The 13,319-nt window shown below is 42.8% G+C and overlaps 3 protein-coding genes across 9 annotated transcripts; all 3 read left to right on the top strand.

The window, feature by feature from the left end:
• The first annotated feature begins 1,537 nt into the window (after positions 1-1,537).
• LOC116207543 lies at positions 1,538-2,993 on the top strand. Its single transcript, XM_031540531.1, has 3 exons — positions 1,538-1,943; positions 2,191-2,269; positions 2,355-2,993. Exons 1-3 carry the CDS (start codon positions 1,671-1,673, stop codon positions 2,561-2,563), a joined length of 561 nt encoding a protein of 186 aa, XP_031396391.1. The 5' UTR covers positions 1,538-1,670; the 3' UTR covers positions 2,564-2,993.
• Positions 2,994-3,148: 155 nt separating this feature from the next.
• On the top strand, positions 3,149-9,575 carry LOC116207540 (kinesin-like protein KIN-5D). 7 transcript variants are annotated; one of them, XM_031540524.1, is made up of 23 exons: positions 3,149-3,383; positions 3,563-3,656; positions 3,870-4,064; positions 4,375-4,584; positions 4,683-4,806; positions 4,929-5,081; positions 5,191-5,667; positions 5,803-5,900; positions 5,977-6,133; positions 6,232-6,301; positions 6,414-6,508; positions 6,605-6,713; positions 6,844-6,930; positions 7,011-7,186; positions 7,286-7,447; positions 7,527-7,634; positions 7,772-7,930; positions 8,022-8,105; positions 8,388-8,590; positions 8,676-8,774; positions 8,860-8,966; positions 9,056-9,195; positions 9,297-9,575. In XM_031540524.1, exons 4-23 carry the CDS (start codon positions 4,385-4,387, stop codon positions 9,312-9,314), a joined length of 2,826 nt encoding a protein of 941 aa, XP_031396384.1. In that variant the 5' UTR covers positions 3,149-3,383; positions 3,563-3,656; positions 3,870-4,064; positions 4,375-4,384; the 3' UTR covers positions 9,315-9,575. The 7 variants fall into 7 exon arrangements, with proteins under 7 accessions (XP_031396384.1, XP_031396386.1, XP_031396388.1 ...); XM_031540526.1 differs by lacking the exon at positions 3,870-4,064; XM_031540523.1 differs by lacking the exon at positions 3,149-3,383 and having other exon boundaries at positions 3,413-3,656.
• A 914-nt stretch (positions 9,576-10,489) lies between these two features.
• On the top strand, positions 10,490-13,121 carry LOC116207541 (pentatricopeptide repeat-containing protein At2g37310). Its single transcript, XM_031540530.1, has one exon. The coding sequence runs from the start codon at positions 10,773-10,775 to the stop codon at positions 12,738-12,740; it is 1,968 nt and encodes a 655-aa protein (XP_031396390.1). The 5' UTR covers positions 10,490-10,772; the 3' UTR covers positions 12,741-13,121.
• The last annotated feature ends 198 nt before the right edge of the window (positions 13,122-13,319 follow it).

Genomic DNA, 13,319 nt, shown 5'->3' with positions numbered 1-13,319 from the left:
TCTGCAGCTCCGTCCTCTGATGTTTCCATTTATTAGTTATCGAGTTGGTTCTGGCTCTTCTATCTCTTTTTGGCATGACTCTTGGCTCCCAGTGGGTCCTTTGATCAAATTTTGCAGGAGAGGTCTCCATTGTTTCCCTACTCTTGGAGAGCACGCACAGGTGAGCGCTGTTCTGACGGATGGTACATGGTATTGGCCAAGAACTTCAGACCCTCAAGCCCCCCTGATCCAGGACATGGCTGCAGCACTCGAACTTTCCCATCAGGACAGGGTCTTTTGGACCCCTCACAAGTTGGGGCAGTACCTTTCTTCTACTGCCTGGAAGTGTTTACGTCCCATAAGTCCAAGAATTGAATGGAGCAATGCCATTTGGTTTGACGGGCACTTTCCTCGTTCTTCATTCATCAGCTGGCTTTGTGTACATAACAGATTAGCGACTAAGGACCGTCTTTTAAATTGGGGGATTCAGCTCGTAGCAGCTGAATGTGAATTTTGTAATTCACAGTGGGAGACCCGTGACCACCTCTTTTTTGAATGTGTCGTCATCCAAGGAATCTGGAGAAGTCTGTTGGCTAGAATTGGCTTGCATCGCTCTATGGTCTGCTGGATTTCGGAATTCAATTGGATAACCTCCCTTCGAGGCAGGAAACTTGATGTGATTTGTCTGAAACTTCTATGGACGCATTATATTTACAGTATATGGCGAGAAAGGAATGCTAGAATCTATCAAGGTCAGATCTCATGTATAGCAGCAATGGTTCGGAAGATATTTACATATGTGAAAGCCAAGTTAATTGTACTCCCCCGATTCTCTCACAAAGTTGTAAATTCTGTCCTAGTCGATTATATGTTTAACCCCCCTCATTCTACTCATAGCTAACACATTCTACGGTGTAATTAGGGGTTTTTTAGTTTTGTTGATTTTTGGGGTAAATGGTACTTGATGTAAATCCCTTTTGATTAATGAAAGTCTCTACCATTTATCCAAAAAAAATAATGTATTTTTCCAATTTTGCTTCGAATTGGAATAAAATTCTCCCACGCCGTCAATAACACTTTGAACTTGAAGTCTATAAAGATACTTGGAAGTCGATGACATTGACACCTGAGCATTCATCAATAAGTAGATGTGTCCTTTAAAAAGTGTTTAAAAGTTAATTACGGACTAATTATAAGAAAAAATGAATGTAAGAAAAAGGAAAAGATAGATGAAGGTCCAATTTACTTTTTTTTAGGTAGATAAGGTCTAATTTACTTAATCATTAAGTAAAAAATTATTTAATGAAATAAGTAAAATATTTTAACTTAATGAAATAAGTCATTTTTCACTTATAAATAATATTTACCCTTCGCACAACTTCCCATCCTTATTCATTCATCTATTCTTCCTATATATTTCTTCCTTTAATTAATTAAGTACTTAATAAGTCGATGACAGCTCAAACGATTAATAAATCGGTTTGATTTTAGAGATTAATCCCATTATTCCAACTTCCAAGTCATATCAATTTCTACAATTAGATAATTATGTCGGGCAAAAAAAAAAAACGTAAAAATTGAGACTTCGGTTAGGATAACTAGCGAGGGAACGGGAGGCAGTTCGCCGTGCTTCGGTTTTTCCCGCGACCTTCACTTTCGGTTTTTTGGCGCGTTCACTTCCACGGCTGAGAATGTTGGCGGCGGCGGCGGCCTCCGCCTCCTTAGTGCCCTGTCTCTCCACAGTCAGCCTGGCGGCGCGCCGGCCGCGGCAGAGGGTGAGGACAAAGACGAAGCCACAGAAGGCCCAGTCAGGTCGCGGGAGCTCGAGCCCAGCCGGATTCGGTGGCGGGAGGACAGAACCGGTCTGGCGGTGCGTGGAGGGCTGCGGCGCATGCTGTAAGCTGGACAAAGGTCCCGCCTTTGCCACCCCCGAAGAGATCTTCGAGAACCCTCGCGATATTGAGGTTTGACTCCCTTTGACTACAACTACAAGTCTACAAGTCAGTATCCGTGTCTGTGATTGATTTGATGATTTATGCCCACAACCTGTTCTATGTGATGCCACTATGAGAGACAGAGGAAGACTGATTCTTTAGACTTCGGCTGCTTATGAAATGATAGGAAATGTTTCTGTTTTACTCGATCATCTCATTCGTTCGCATCGATGTTACAGTTTGATGATTTTGTGGTATTTTGATATTGAATTTTCAGCTTTACAGAAGCATGGTAGGTCCAGATGGGTGGTGCATACACTTCGAGAAGAGCACGCGCAAGTGCTCGATTTATCCCGGTGAGAGCTTCCTTCCTATGCTTACGTTGTCTGTTGTTAAATCTTCGGCACAGAGTAAATATTTGACAATGGCATTCTTGTGCAGAACGGCCATATTTCTGTCGGGTTAACCCTGAGAATTTCCAGTCGCTATACGGAATTGACAAGAAAAGCTTCGACAGGGAGGCCTGCGCTAGCTGCAGGGACACCATCAAAGCAATATATGGGTCCAAATCGGAAGAGTTGGAGAATTTCAACTGCTCCGTCAAAAGCTCCAACTTGGTTCCAAAAGTTGAGCTCGATCACCCTACTTAGCACTCGAGGTCATTCTCTCTGGGTTGCAAATTCATACTGTACATGATGATAGCATTCCATTCGATGAGGGCGGCGCTTGGGAGCATACAGACAACGGTCATATTCCCTCAATCACTCCACCATGGGGTTGAGATTGGTAGAAGTCTCGAATACCCGAGTGGGAGGATGCGGGAGACAAATGGAGGGAAACACATTGTCCACCAAGCGAAAACGGGCTTGTTTAAACTATGGTCATCCCATTCGAGTACCAATGGCTGCACTAGCTTAAGGTTGTCAGTGGTGTCGCATCTCCGGACTCATAATATAGGAATCATGCTAGTGTGTAATTGTTAATGATACATTTTGTTTTTCATGTTCGCCATCCAAAGAACTATTCGAAGAATTCTTGGTCGATCAGCAAGAAGAGGATGTTGATGTTGATCATTTTGAATCGAGATTGTCGTTCTATATGTTCTATTTTGCCTGCACAATCTGTCTGCAAAATTGGCAGCGAGATTGGATACTCTCCGGCGAACAAACACTCGCGAATTTTACAAAATCTAGAAGCATTCTTGTTGGAATTTTCGAATTTACAGATCTTCTCAAGAAAAAGGGGCCCGTTAATTCTACCAATTCAAGCATTATCATTTGAATATGGTTGTTTCCATTCCCGCGCACCGAAGCAGCAATTAGGCGCCTCCTTTGAATTTTCCTGTTCTTCTTCTAAATCAATCCTTTGAAGCTGTGGAACTGAAGAAGAAGCGTTCAGTTGAAAGGCTTCAATCATTTGCTTCTCTGCGAAAACGATCGAAGCTTTGATTCAAGCAAGTTAATGATCATGGTAGGGAAACGTGTAGCGGTTCAATCAGTAAAGACGCCGATCATATGTTGAATCCGTCGACGTTATCCATCAGTCTCTTATTAATGGCCGATTTTACGATTGCCCAAACTCGTAACGCCATTTTTGCAATTCCACCTCTTAAACTTCTCCCTCCCTCTCTCTCTCTCTTTCTGTATCAGTGTTATTGATCGTCAGAGCTGCTCGAGGAATCCTCCGTTTAGCTGGAATTCAGCTCCGGTCAGAGCCTAAACCCTCATCTCCGCCAGCTTGAAGGTACGCTTACACGACATTCCTAAATTTACCGCCTTCTGCACTGTTCAGGCTCCATTTGCCGCCTTGTGAGCTCTTGAACTAGCCGTGATTGTCATTCATCCAAAAGTAAAAGAGACAACCGGACGAAGAGGGAAAGCAAATCGGTATGAATGTGATCACTGATGCTTCAGTGCTTGATTTGGTTGCATGTGCTGTGTCGTCTTCTGTTTGTAGTATTGCCAGGAGAAAAGCGTTGCTTGGTAGCTGAGAAACCGAGGTCATGCAGAGAGTGCAAATGGAATCTGTTGACTATTTCTTTCATTATATTATGCTCTCTTGTGTGCACATCATTATATGAGCTTCCCTCAAGATCGAGTACAGCTTCAACCGCGAACTGGTTTTTCGTGTATGTTGCGATGGAATCCGAAGGTAAATTTGCATGTTGGTTAAATCTTCGGCATAATCGTGGCACTGCAATAATTTGATGGCATGAGATCGTGGACACTGAAATTTGGTTGTACCCAAGCATTTCATTTGTTGAGCTTCCTGTTCCCGTGTCTGAGGTTCGGAAGTTAATAGATGCTCGCTGCCTTTACTACTGATAATTTCTTTGTCCTAGAAGCATTTTCTGCAAATATGATTGCTGACGATTCGGGTGATTAGAAATGTTCCAGTAATGAAACTATTCTTCCTTTCTATGGATTGTTGCCATTATTGAATGCTTCTTGGCCCATCATAGGACTCTGCTCATGAGAAAAGGAGTTTGGATCACTCGATCAATGGATTACGACCAGTCCCAAAGCCATATGAGATCAACCTTGATACCCTTTTCGCCAGCTCAACCATCAAAATGGAAGGACCCGATTGCTACGGAATCACGGTCTCTGGATGCAATATCAGGCAATAAGGTGGTGAATGAGGTCAATGTTCAGGTTATACTTCGCTGCAGGTACTAGAGGGTTCAAATCTAGCACATTGTTATGTTTTATTTGGCTCGAAGAGGATGTCCAAAATTCTCACTTCCTACTTGATAATATATTGTATTAGGCCGCTGAATGAAGATGAGATGCACGCTGAAACACCAACTGTGATTCTCTGTGATGAGATAAAAGGAGAAGTCTCTGCAGTTCATCAAACAACAAATAAGCAGAGAACATATTCCTTTGACGGGGTTGGTTTCCTACGGTTGTTTTATTCCTGCAATTTATTTTAGAGCTACAACCTTTTCATAACCCTTGTCCCCTAGAGGGTGAAGATTGTTATATTGACTATTGATTCTTCTAAATTGGCCAGGTGTTTGGTCCGACAGCCCAGCAAAAGGAATTGTTTCAAACTATTTCTCCCATTATAGAGGAAGTGCTTGAAGGCTACAGCTGCACCATATTTGCTTATGGACAGACTGGAACTGGAAAAACATACACAATGGAAGGACAAAAAATGGGAAAGGTTTTTACACAAATCTCACCTTTTCACTCATGAAATGTTCATGGTTGCTCTGAACTAGTGATTGCTTCTTCAGCATGACTCTACAATTTTTGTTGCCCCGCAATTGCAGAGTTGGGAGTTACCTAGTGATGCTGGAATTATTCCGCGGGCTGTACAGCAAATTTTCCATGTTCTAAAATCTAAGGATGCTGAGTATAGCATGAAAGTAACATACCTGGAGATCTACAATGAAGAAATTGTGGATCTCTTGTGCCCAAATGAAAATTTGGATTTTGCGGTCAATGAAGCAAAAAGATCCATAATCCTAATGGAAGATAGTGGAGGGGCTACTTTTCTGAGGGGTTTGAAGCAGGCGCTGATACACAGTGCAGATGAAATCTATGAGCTTTTCGAAAAGGGTTCTGTGAAAAGGCGCACTGCAGAAACTCTTCTAAATAAGCAAAGCAGTCGCTCCCATTCAATATTTTCCGTGACAGTTCATGTTAAAGATTGTACACCAGAGGGCGAAGATCTGACAAAATGTGGAAAACTGAATCTCGTCGATCTTGCAGGTTCAGAGAATATAATACGGTCTGGAGCAAGAGAGGTGTGATTTCCCTACCGTCTAGATGCCTCTGTTGCCTGTATTTTGCAATGCCTCAAGTAAATCACTTTTACTTGATTTTGACCTATCATATGAAAACTGCAATGAAAACAATTTGACACTGGAGTATACTTACAGCTGAGAGCAAGGGAAGCAGGAGAGATCAATAAAAGCTTGCTCACTCTAGGCCGTGTCATTAATGCCCTGGCTGAGCACTCTGGACATATTCCATACAGGTTTTTGTTCAACAATCTATATGCTGCTCCAATGAAATTCGTTGCTTGTTACTTGAAGTTATATAAATTGCTGCAGAGATAGCAAGTTAACTAGATTATTGAAAGATTCACTGGGGGGAACAGCAAAGACATGCATAATTGCTACCATATCACCATCCATCCACTGTTTGGATGAGACACTCAGCACTCTAGATTATGCTTCTCGTGCCAAAACCATCAAGAACAGACCCAAGGTTAGTGGCATTTTTTCATTTGAAAGCATTGTCCTCAGAAATATTCTAACCTCTACTTTTATCTACAACCACAGAACTGATTTCTTTAAATTTTCCAGGTTAATCACAGGGCAATAAAATCTGAGCTAATCAAAGATTTGTATGCAGAGATAGGTTGCCTTAGAAAAGGTCAGCAGGGTTTTTCCTTTTTGAAAGTAATAGTTCTATTTTCTATTTTAGTGTAATCTAACTTCACCATATTAGTAATGATATATGATTGTATTGCGTGTTCTGCTGCTAGAGGTAAATGCTTTGAGGGAAAAGAACAGTGCGTACAGGTCCCAAGATCACTACCAAAATCAGGAAAATCAGATGAAGGAAGTACCTTACCATAACGTGCACCATCCAAGCTTTTTACCCTTGAAATTATTGCTACTGCTGAATTTTCCAATTATTACAAGCTAATATGCTCCAAATTTTCTGCCACTGCAGAAGGCAATAGATCAAGGTGACCATAGTTCTGTTCTCCTAAAAGACAAATACAAGGAAAATGCAAAAAACAAAGAGAAGGATGCCTTGATACGTGATCTTCGCAGCTCCGGTGAGAAGACCAGTCTAGATCATCATCTATTGATCTTCAGTTTTCAAGTTTCTGATAGGGAAGGAAAAAAAATTATGTGTTATCGGTTAATTAAATACATTTAGACACTGAATCAGTTGATATTTGCTAGAGAAGGCACTCACGGAACAGATCCTGAAACTGCAAAAGGAGTTGGAAAATGCTGCATCGGATGTATCAAGCTTGTCAGCAAAGGCTGGTAGGTATTTGATTTCTGTACATCTGGTATTTTCACCTGAGATATACAAATTGAAATTTGTACATATTCATGGCCCACAGAAATCCACGACAGATTGCTTGATGAAAACAAGACTCGTTTCCAGAACTTTCATGTTCAACTATCTTTGAAGCTCGAGTATTTGCATAAAGCTGTTGCTGCTTCTGCAGAACAGCAGCAACAGCAGATGAAACTATTGGATGTAAAAATGCAATCACTTATGTCTCGAAGAAATGAGGTAAGAAGTATATCTTGAACATTAATCTGCGTAAATATAAGTTCTGAAAGAAACTAAGATTTCAGAATTGACCTGCTTTTACGTATTTATGCTTTGTAGGTTTCAGAAGAACTTGCATTGCAGCTCAGAAAAATCCAAGATCTATACTGCTACCATATCAAATATATCGGTGAAATAGCTGGAGAGATTGACAGAAATTTCCAATCTACTTGTCATAAAATGACTTCTGAAGTCTCAAGAGGGTTTTCTTCCTTTGGAGATGTAAGTACTAACAATGCATCAATATCTAGAAATTTGGTCTTGGGCTACTCATCATAGGTTTTACTTTTATTCCTCACAGATTTTCAAAGAAAAGCTTTGGGAGGGAATTTCTGCGATTCATGAACTAAAGGACATCATTTACAGTCAAGAGGATAAGCTCACCACATTTGTCCAAGAGCAGGGAGAGGTCAGTGACAGGCACAGTTCGTTGCATGGGTCTGCTGTTATATATGTCTACCTGAATTTGGACCTAGTTTTTGGTCACTCAATATATCTGTTCCCTATCATTTATTCCCTGACGATCATCTGCATAATTCTAAGCAGGTTCATTTGAGAGCTCTGGAACTGTCAAAAACGAGCACTAAAGCTACTTTGACATTCTTTGAAAATCTAAGAATGCATCTATCAAATATGAGCAAAATAGAGGAATATTTACAATCAGCCATTGCGGAGAAATTACGTGAACTGGAGATGAAGTTTGAGGTGCATCCCATTTGCTCTCAAGTATTGGTTCACCTGTAGAGAGATTATTGTACCACCATTCTCATGACCTGTTTTTAAATTTTCTATGAAGGATTTTGCAGTTAAGGAAAGGTTGCAGCTCATTGAAAGAGTGGGAGAGCTTCTGGAAAGCTCAGATAATAGAAAGAAAAATATGGTATGCCTCTTCAGTCCTTTATGGCATCTATACTAATAAACATCATACTTTGTCTCCATATCTCTCACTAGTGGTTCATCAAATTCTTGAAGATGTGCTCCTTGTTGCTCTATAGGTTTTCACTGGATCAATAAATGCCAGTGAGAAATATTTCCAGATTCTTAAACAGTTTCTGCGAGTTTTTAACCTGAACCCTATTTTCGCAACAGCTCTGGACCTGATTTTCTCAGAAAAACTGATTTATATAAGCCTTTGACAGGGGTTCATGAATTTCGTGCGTAGGTTCAAGAAGCGGTAAAATGCTTGTCGGAGAGAACAGCAAGTAGAGCTGGAAAGATACAACAGGAAATGTCACAGATGCATGATCTTACGTCCGATGCTAAGAAGGAATGGACAGCTTATGTTGAAAAGATGGAGACAACATATCGAGACAACACTTCCACCTTACAAATTGATAGCAATATGAAAGAAAGTAGTAGACACTGGTAGAGGAAATTTCTCTGCAACACTGAAATGTTCCTCTTGGCGGTGGTTCTGTTTAATGTGTTCCTTGTTTCGATGTATTTGCAGTATTGGAAAAGCAGAGTTGGTCGCAGAACAATTGGAGAACATATCCAAGTCAGCTTCTGGTCTGGAGGACAGTGCCGGTTCCATGACATCGATCATTGAGTATGTGCTACTGGCAATTATTTTTTCGGAAAGAATCCTGATCTGAAACTGAAAACCTGTTGTTTCTCCATGTAAAATTTTGAAGGAACGGAATCAAAGCCAATGAAACAATCAGCAGCAGATTGGCTTCAGCTATATTATCCGGTCTCAAGGACGCAAATCTGGCACCACACCCTGTTTCCACCCCAGAGAGTGAGTGTTGACGAAGTAGATAACTTTTAAAGTTCAATGATATCACCTTCCCTCTAAAGATATTAATGCGACTGTGACGTGATCTTTAGATTCATCCCAAGCCGGTTGGGACTCACTTGCCAGTGTCTGTTCAATTATTGATTCTTCGTGTCAAGACATGGGAGAAATGGAAACTTTCCATAAGCAGATCACCAGAAATGCAAAGAGTTGTTTGCTTGATGAGTACGAGGTACTTCCCAGCCACTAACTCTTCAAAGGATGGTCTCAGTATGCCCCTTTTGATCTCCAAATCAGCTAACGGATCACCTCCAATTGTTTTCCAATCTTCAGGTAGACGTACCAAGTTAGGCAACGGAGAACACATTAATTCCGTCTCCAAGCATAAGTTGGCACCCCGGGTTTCATATGATCAGCAACAGCTATATCAGCAGAGCGAAATGTTGGCCTACCGAAGGACAGCTCCTCGAACTTCTCGTGTTGAGGAATCAATAACATCATCTGAATGTATGAAATGTCTGCCAAACGAATTGCCAACATTCGCAACAGTCGGACCATACAACTGTAAAATCTTCATTTTGACATCATTCAGTACAAAGATGTTACAGCTCAGTCGTTACTACAATATCCATGGCCGACTATTGCTAAAATCATCGTCGTCCAGTTCCGCACAGTTAACAGACACGACCATGGGATTGCTCGTCCACTCCTAAAATCTAGGAATGATGCTCGGTATACCAGCATGGAAATGAAATGCAATTTCGCAAGAATGTCATTTGATTCCAATTCCCGGTCGTTTAATCGAATGAAACCATCCAATTGGACCGGTTACATGGGCAGCTGCTCTGCCCGTGGAGCCTGATCCTCCTTGGCCGCCTTCTCAATGTTCTTCGGCTTATTCTTCGACCCTTTTGGCCGGCCCCTCTTCTTCTCCGTTTGCGGCGTGGTCCAAACCTTTTGCGCCGGCTTCTGGTTCTTCCTGAGAACTCTCTGCGCCAGCGACTTCAGTGGGATGCCGATGTCGACAGGGACGAGGACTTCTTCCAGCTCGTGCCACTCGAGATCTTCGAAGTCTCCGTCCTCGTACACCACCCGGTACCATCCCGCCTCCTTGTCGAACTCCGTGACGGTGCCGGAGTAGTACTGAGCGCCGAACAGCTTCCGGACTTCCCTCCCTTCCAACCAAACCCCTAGGCCCGGGTTTCCCCTCGCCGGCTCCCGTTCCGCCTTGGGATCTGATGGGCCGGAAGGTTCCGCCTCCGCCGTAGGGTCAAGGACGCCGTCGATTACGACCGCGGGCTCCCCGGGTAAATGATAAACCATTGCCGGCGAAGTTGAAGCCATTTTCGCTCCTCCCTTGAGCTGGCCGTGAAATATCGAAACGGTAGACGAGGAGGCCGCCGAGAACAAACAACAAAGGACTACGAAAGAAAGTGAATATTACACTTTAATCCCCAAAACTTCCTTTTATTAAAATTTTCCTCGAAACTTATTTTTCACTCAAGTTCTTGCTGAACTTGCATGGGGCGATGGAGGAACTATGGCTGTGTCTACCTGAATTTACATCAAGGTGAAAAGGTTGAAGCTACGGGTGGCCATACTGTAAGACTTCGGGGTGCAAAATAGTCTAGATTACAAATTTCAGGGTGCAAAATAGCATTTTCCAAAAAAGAAAAAGTTTTTTGTTTCGGGCCTAAGCATATATCGGCGCCCAATTATGAGCTTTGCACGGCCCATGAGCCCGTCTATTATAATGACGTTTCTTCGCCGGCCTAAAGCGCGGGAGGATGAAGGAACGAAAATATTTGAATGAGGATCCCACCAAACGCCATATCACAGCTTCACAGAGCCGACGGCCTCCTCGACTGCGCAGCCTATGGCCGCCTCCTCCAGTGCTGCTCCGACGCCCGCCTCCTCCGCCAGGGGCAGCAGCTCCACGCCCGCCTCGTCCTCCACTCTGTCACCCCCGACAACTTCCTCGCCTCAAAGCTCATCAATTTCTATGCGAAAGCGAACCGCCTCCGAGAAGCCCGCCACGTGTTCGAAGAAATTCCGGTGCGGAACATATTCTCCTGGAACGCCCTTATCATCGGGTACACCGTCGAGGGCAGGTTCCGAGACGCGCTGAGGCTGTTTTCCTCATTGGTGACTCGTGGTTCGGAAAATGTGCATCCCGACTGCTTCACGGTGTCCTGTGCTCTGAAGGCTCTCTCGGCTTTGTCTTCCAGCTCAAGATTGGCTAGGGAGCTCCATGGGTTCATTGTGTGTCGAGGGTTCGGTTCTGATATCTTTGTAATGAATGGGCTGATTACCTTCTACTCAAGGTGCAATGACGTACGTTCAGCAAGAAAGCTGTTTGACAGAATGCCCGAGAGAGACATTGTGTCTTGGAACTCCATGATCAGTGGGTATTCCCAATCTTGGTACTACGAAGAGTGCAAGGAGCTGTACAGGGAGATGATGGGTTTAATCGAATTGAGACCTGATCAAGTGACAGCTGTCAGTGTTCTGCAGGCATGTAGCCACTCAAAGGACCTCCTCTTCGGGATGGAAGTTCATCAGTTTTTGATAAATAATCAAGTTGAGATGGACAATACACTCTGTAATGCCTTAATTGGGTTATACGCTAAATGTGGTAGCTTAGATTATGCATGGGAGCTGTTTGATGACATGGAAGAGAAGGACGAATTCACCTATGGCTCAATTATCTCAGGGTACATGGCTCACGGGTTTGTCAAGAAAGGGGTGAGTATCTTCCGCCAAATCAGAACCCCGAGTTTAAGCACTTGGAACTCTGTTTTCTCGGGTTTGGTACAGAACGACCAACATGAGAAGGTCCTAGAACTTTTCCGGGAGATGCTCGCTTCAGGTGTACAACCAAACGCTGTAACGCTCTCGAGCATTCTCCCCGCATGCTCGTACCTCTCGAATTTGAAGGGAGGGAAAGAAATCCACAGCTTTTCTGTTAAGAAATGTTATGATCAGAACATTTACGTGGCTACTGCTATTATTGATGCGTATGCAAAGTTGGGTCTTCTTAAATGGGCAAGGGGGGTGTTTGACCGATCAAGACATAGAAGTTTGATCATCTGGACAGCGATCATATCGGCATATTCTGCTCATGGGGATGCAAACACGGCTTTTGGGCTATTCAATGAGATGCTGGGCACTGGGATTAAGCCGGATGCGATAACATTTACAGCAGTTTTGGCAGCTTGTGCTCATACAGGAATGGTGGATGAAGCGTGGAAGATATTTCATTCAATGTTGCCAAATTATGGCATTGAGCCCTCTGTTGAGCAGTATGCTTGCATGGTAGGGGTTCTGAGCCGAGCCAAGAAACTCTATGAAGCGGCAGAATTTATTCGAGCAATGCCTATTGAACCGAGTGCAAAAGTTTGGGGCGCTTTGCTCAATGGGGCTTCAGTGTCTGGTGATGTGGAAATCGGGAAGTTAGCTTGCGACCATCTATTCAAGATTGAGCCTGAAAGTACTGGAAATTATGTTATCATGGCAAATCTATATGCCCAGGCAGGGAGATGGGAAGAGGCTGATATGGTAAGGGAGAAGATGAATAGCATAGGGTTGAAGAAGATTGCTGGCAGTAGCTGGATAGAAACTAAGGGAAGGTTGCACGGTTTCATTGCAAGGGACGAGTCGAGTGAAAGAACCAAGGAGATGTGTTCAGTCTTGGGAGGTTTGCTTGGATCTCTGAGGGAAGAAGGGTATATCTGCCAGGAAGAGTTGGACGAGGAAAATCTCGTGTGTGAAGACTGACTATAGTCAGACTCATCACTCACTAGTGATGGTTTGATAATCCAACATCAACAGTATGAGGTAACTATCATCATTTGTTATTCGTGTGAAATGGGCTAGACATTGCGGAATACAATCTTGGGGATATTCACAAGCTAGCATTTGTGTGGCCAAATGATACTCCATTAGAGTAATTATGATATTGTAGAGTAGTAATCGATACTTAAAGGGGTCCAATAATTTCTTTTGTTTTTTTGTTTTTTTGTTTTGGCCACGTCCAATCCAAATTTGTTAATGATAGCATTTTGGTGAGATACACTTAGCTTTACTATAATTACAACTGGCACTTATATCATTACTTTGCAAGCAGAGAGACTGGTACCACTGTTCTGTGATCCTTTACTTGAGAAGCTTTTCTTTTTCCCCATTTTCTTTTTATTTACTTCGCCAAAAGAGTTCACCTTGCAATCAAAGCACCCATTGATGTCCCTGACCTGATCCCCTCTCGAGGTCGTGAATTGAATAAGAATTCCTTTCATCGCTTTAGCTAATCCGTGTATATTGATTAGTGTTGCCTCTGTACCTGCAAAAGTTTTTGTT

The sequence above is a fragment of the Punica granatum genome, chromosome 5, assembly GCF_007655135.1.
Source record: "Punica granatum isolate Tunisia-2019 chromosome 5, ASM765513v2, whole genome shotgun sequence".
Lineage (NCBI taxonomy): Eukaryota > Viridiplantae > Streptophyta > Magnoliopsida > Myrtales > Lythraceae > Punica > Punica granatum.
This window is presented reverse-complemented; position numbering and strand designations above follow the sequence as displayed.

Bases quoted from the DNA above. Each gene is read 5' to 3' on its own strand.
- LOC116207543 (XM_031540531.1), top strand. From the start codon at position 1,671: ATGTTGGCGGCGGCGGCGGCCTCCGCCTCCTTAGTGCCCTGTCTCTCC. The intron at 1,944-2,190 runs GTTTGACTCCCT...TTGAATTTTCAG, and splicing joins AGAACCCTCGCGATATTGAG to CTTTACAGAAGCATGGTAGG. The intron at 2,270-2,354 runs GTGAGAGCTTCC...ATTCTTGTGCAG, and splicing joins CAAGTGCTCGATTTATCCCG to AACGGCCATATTTCTGTCGG.
- LOC116207540 (XM_031540526.1), top strand. From the start codon at position 4,385: ATGAGAAAAGGAGTTTGGATCACTCGATCAATGGATTACGACCAGTCC. The intron at 5,901-5,976 runs GTTTTTGTTCAA...AAATTGCTGCAG, and splicing joins TCTGGACATATTCCATACAG to AGATAGCAAGTTAACTAGAT. The intron at 7,931-8,021 runs GTGCATCCCATT...TTTTCTATGAAG, and splicing joins AACTGGAGATGAAGTTTGAG to GATTTTGCAGTTAAGGAAAG.
- LOC116207541 (XM_031540530.1), top strand. From the start codon at position 10,773: ATGAGGATCCCACCAAACGCCATATCACAGCTTCACAGAGCCGACGGC.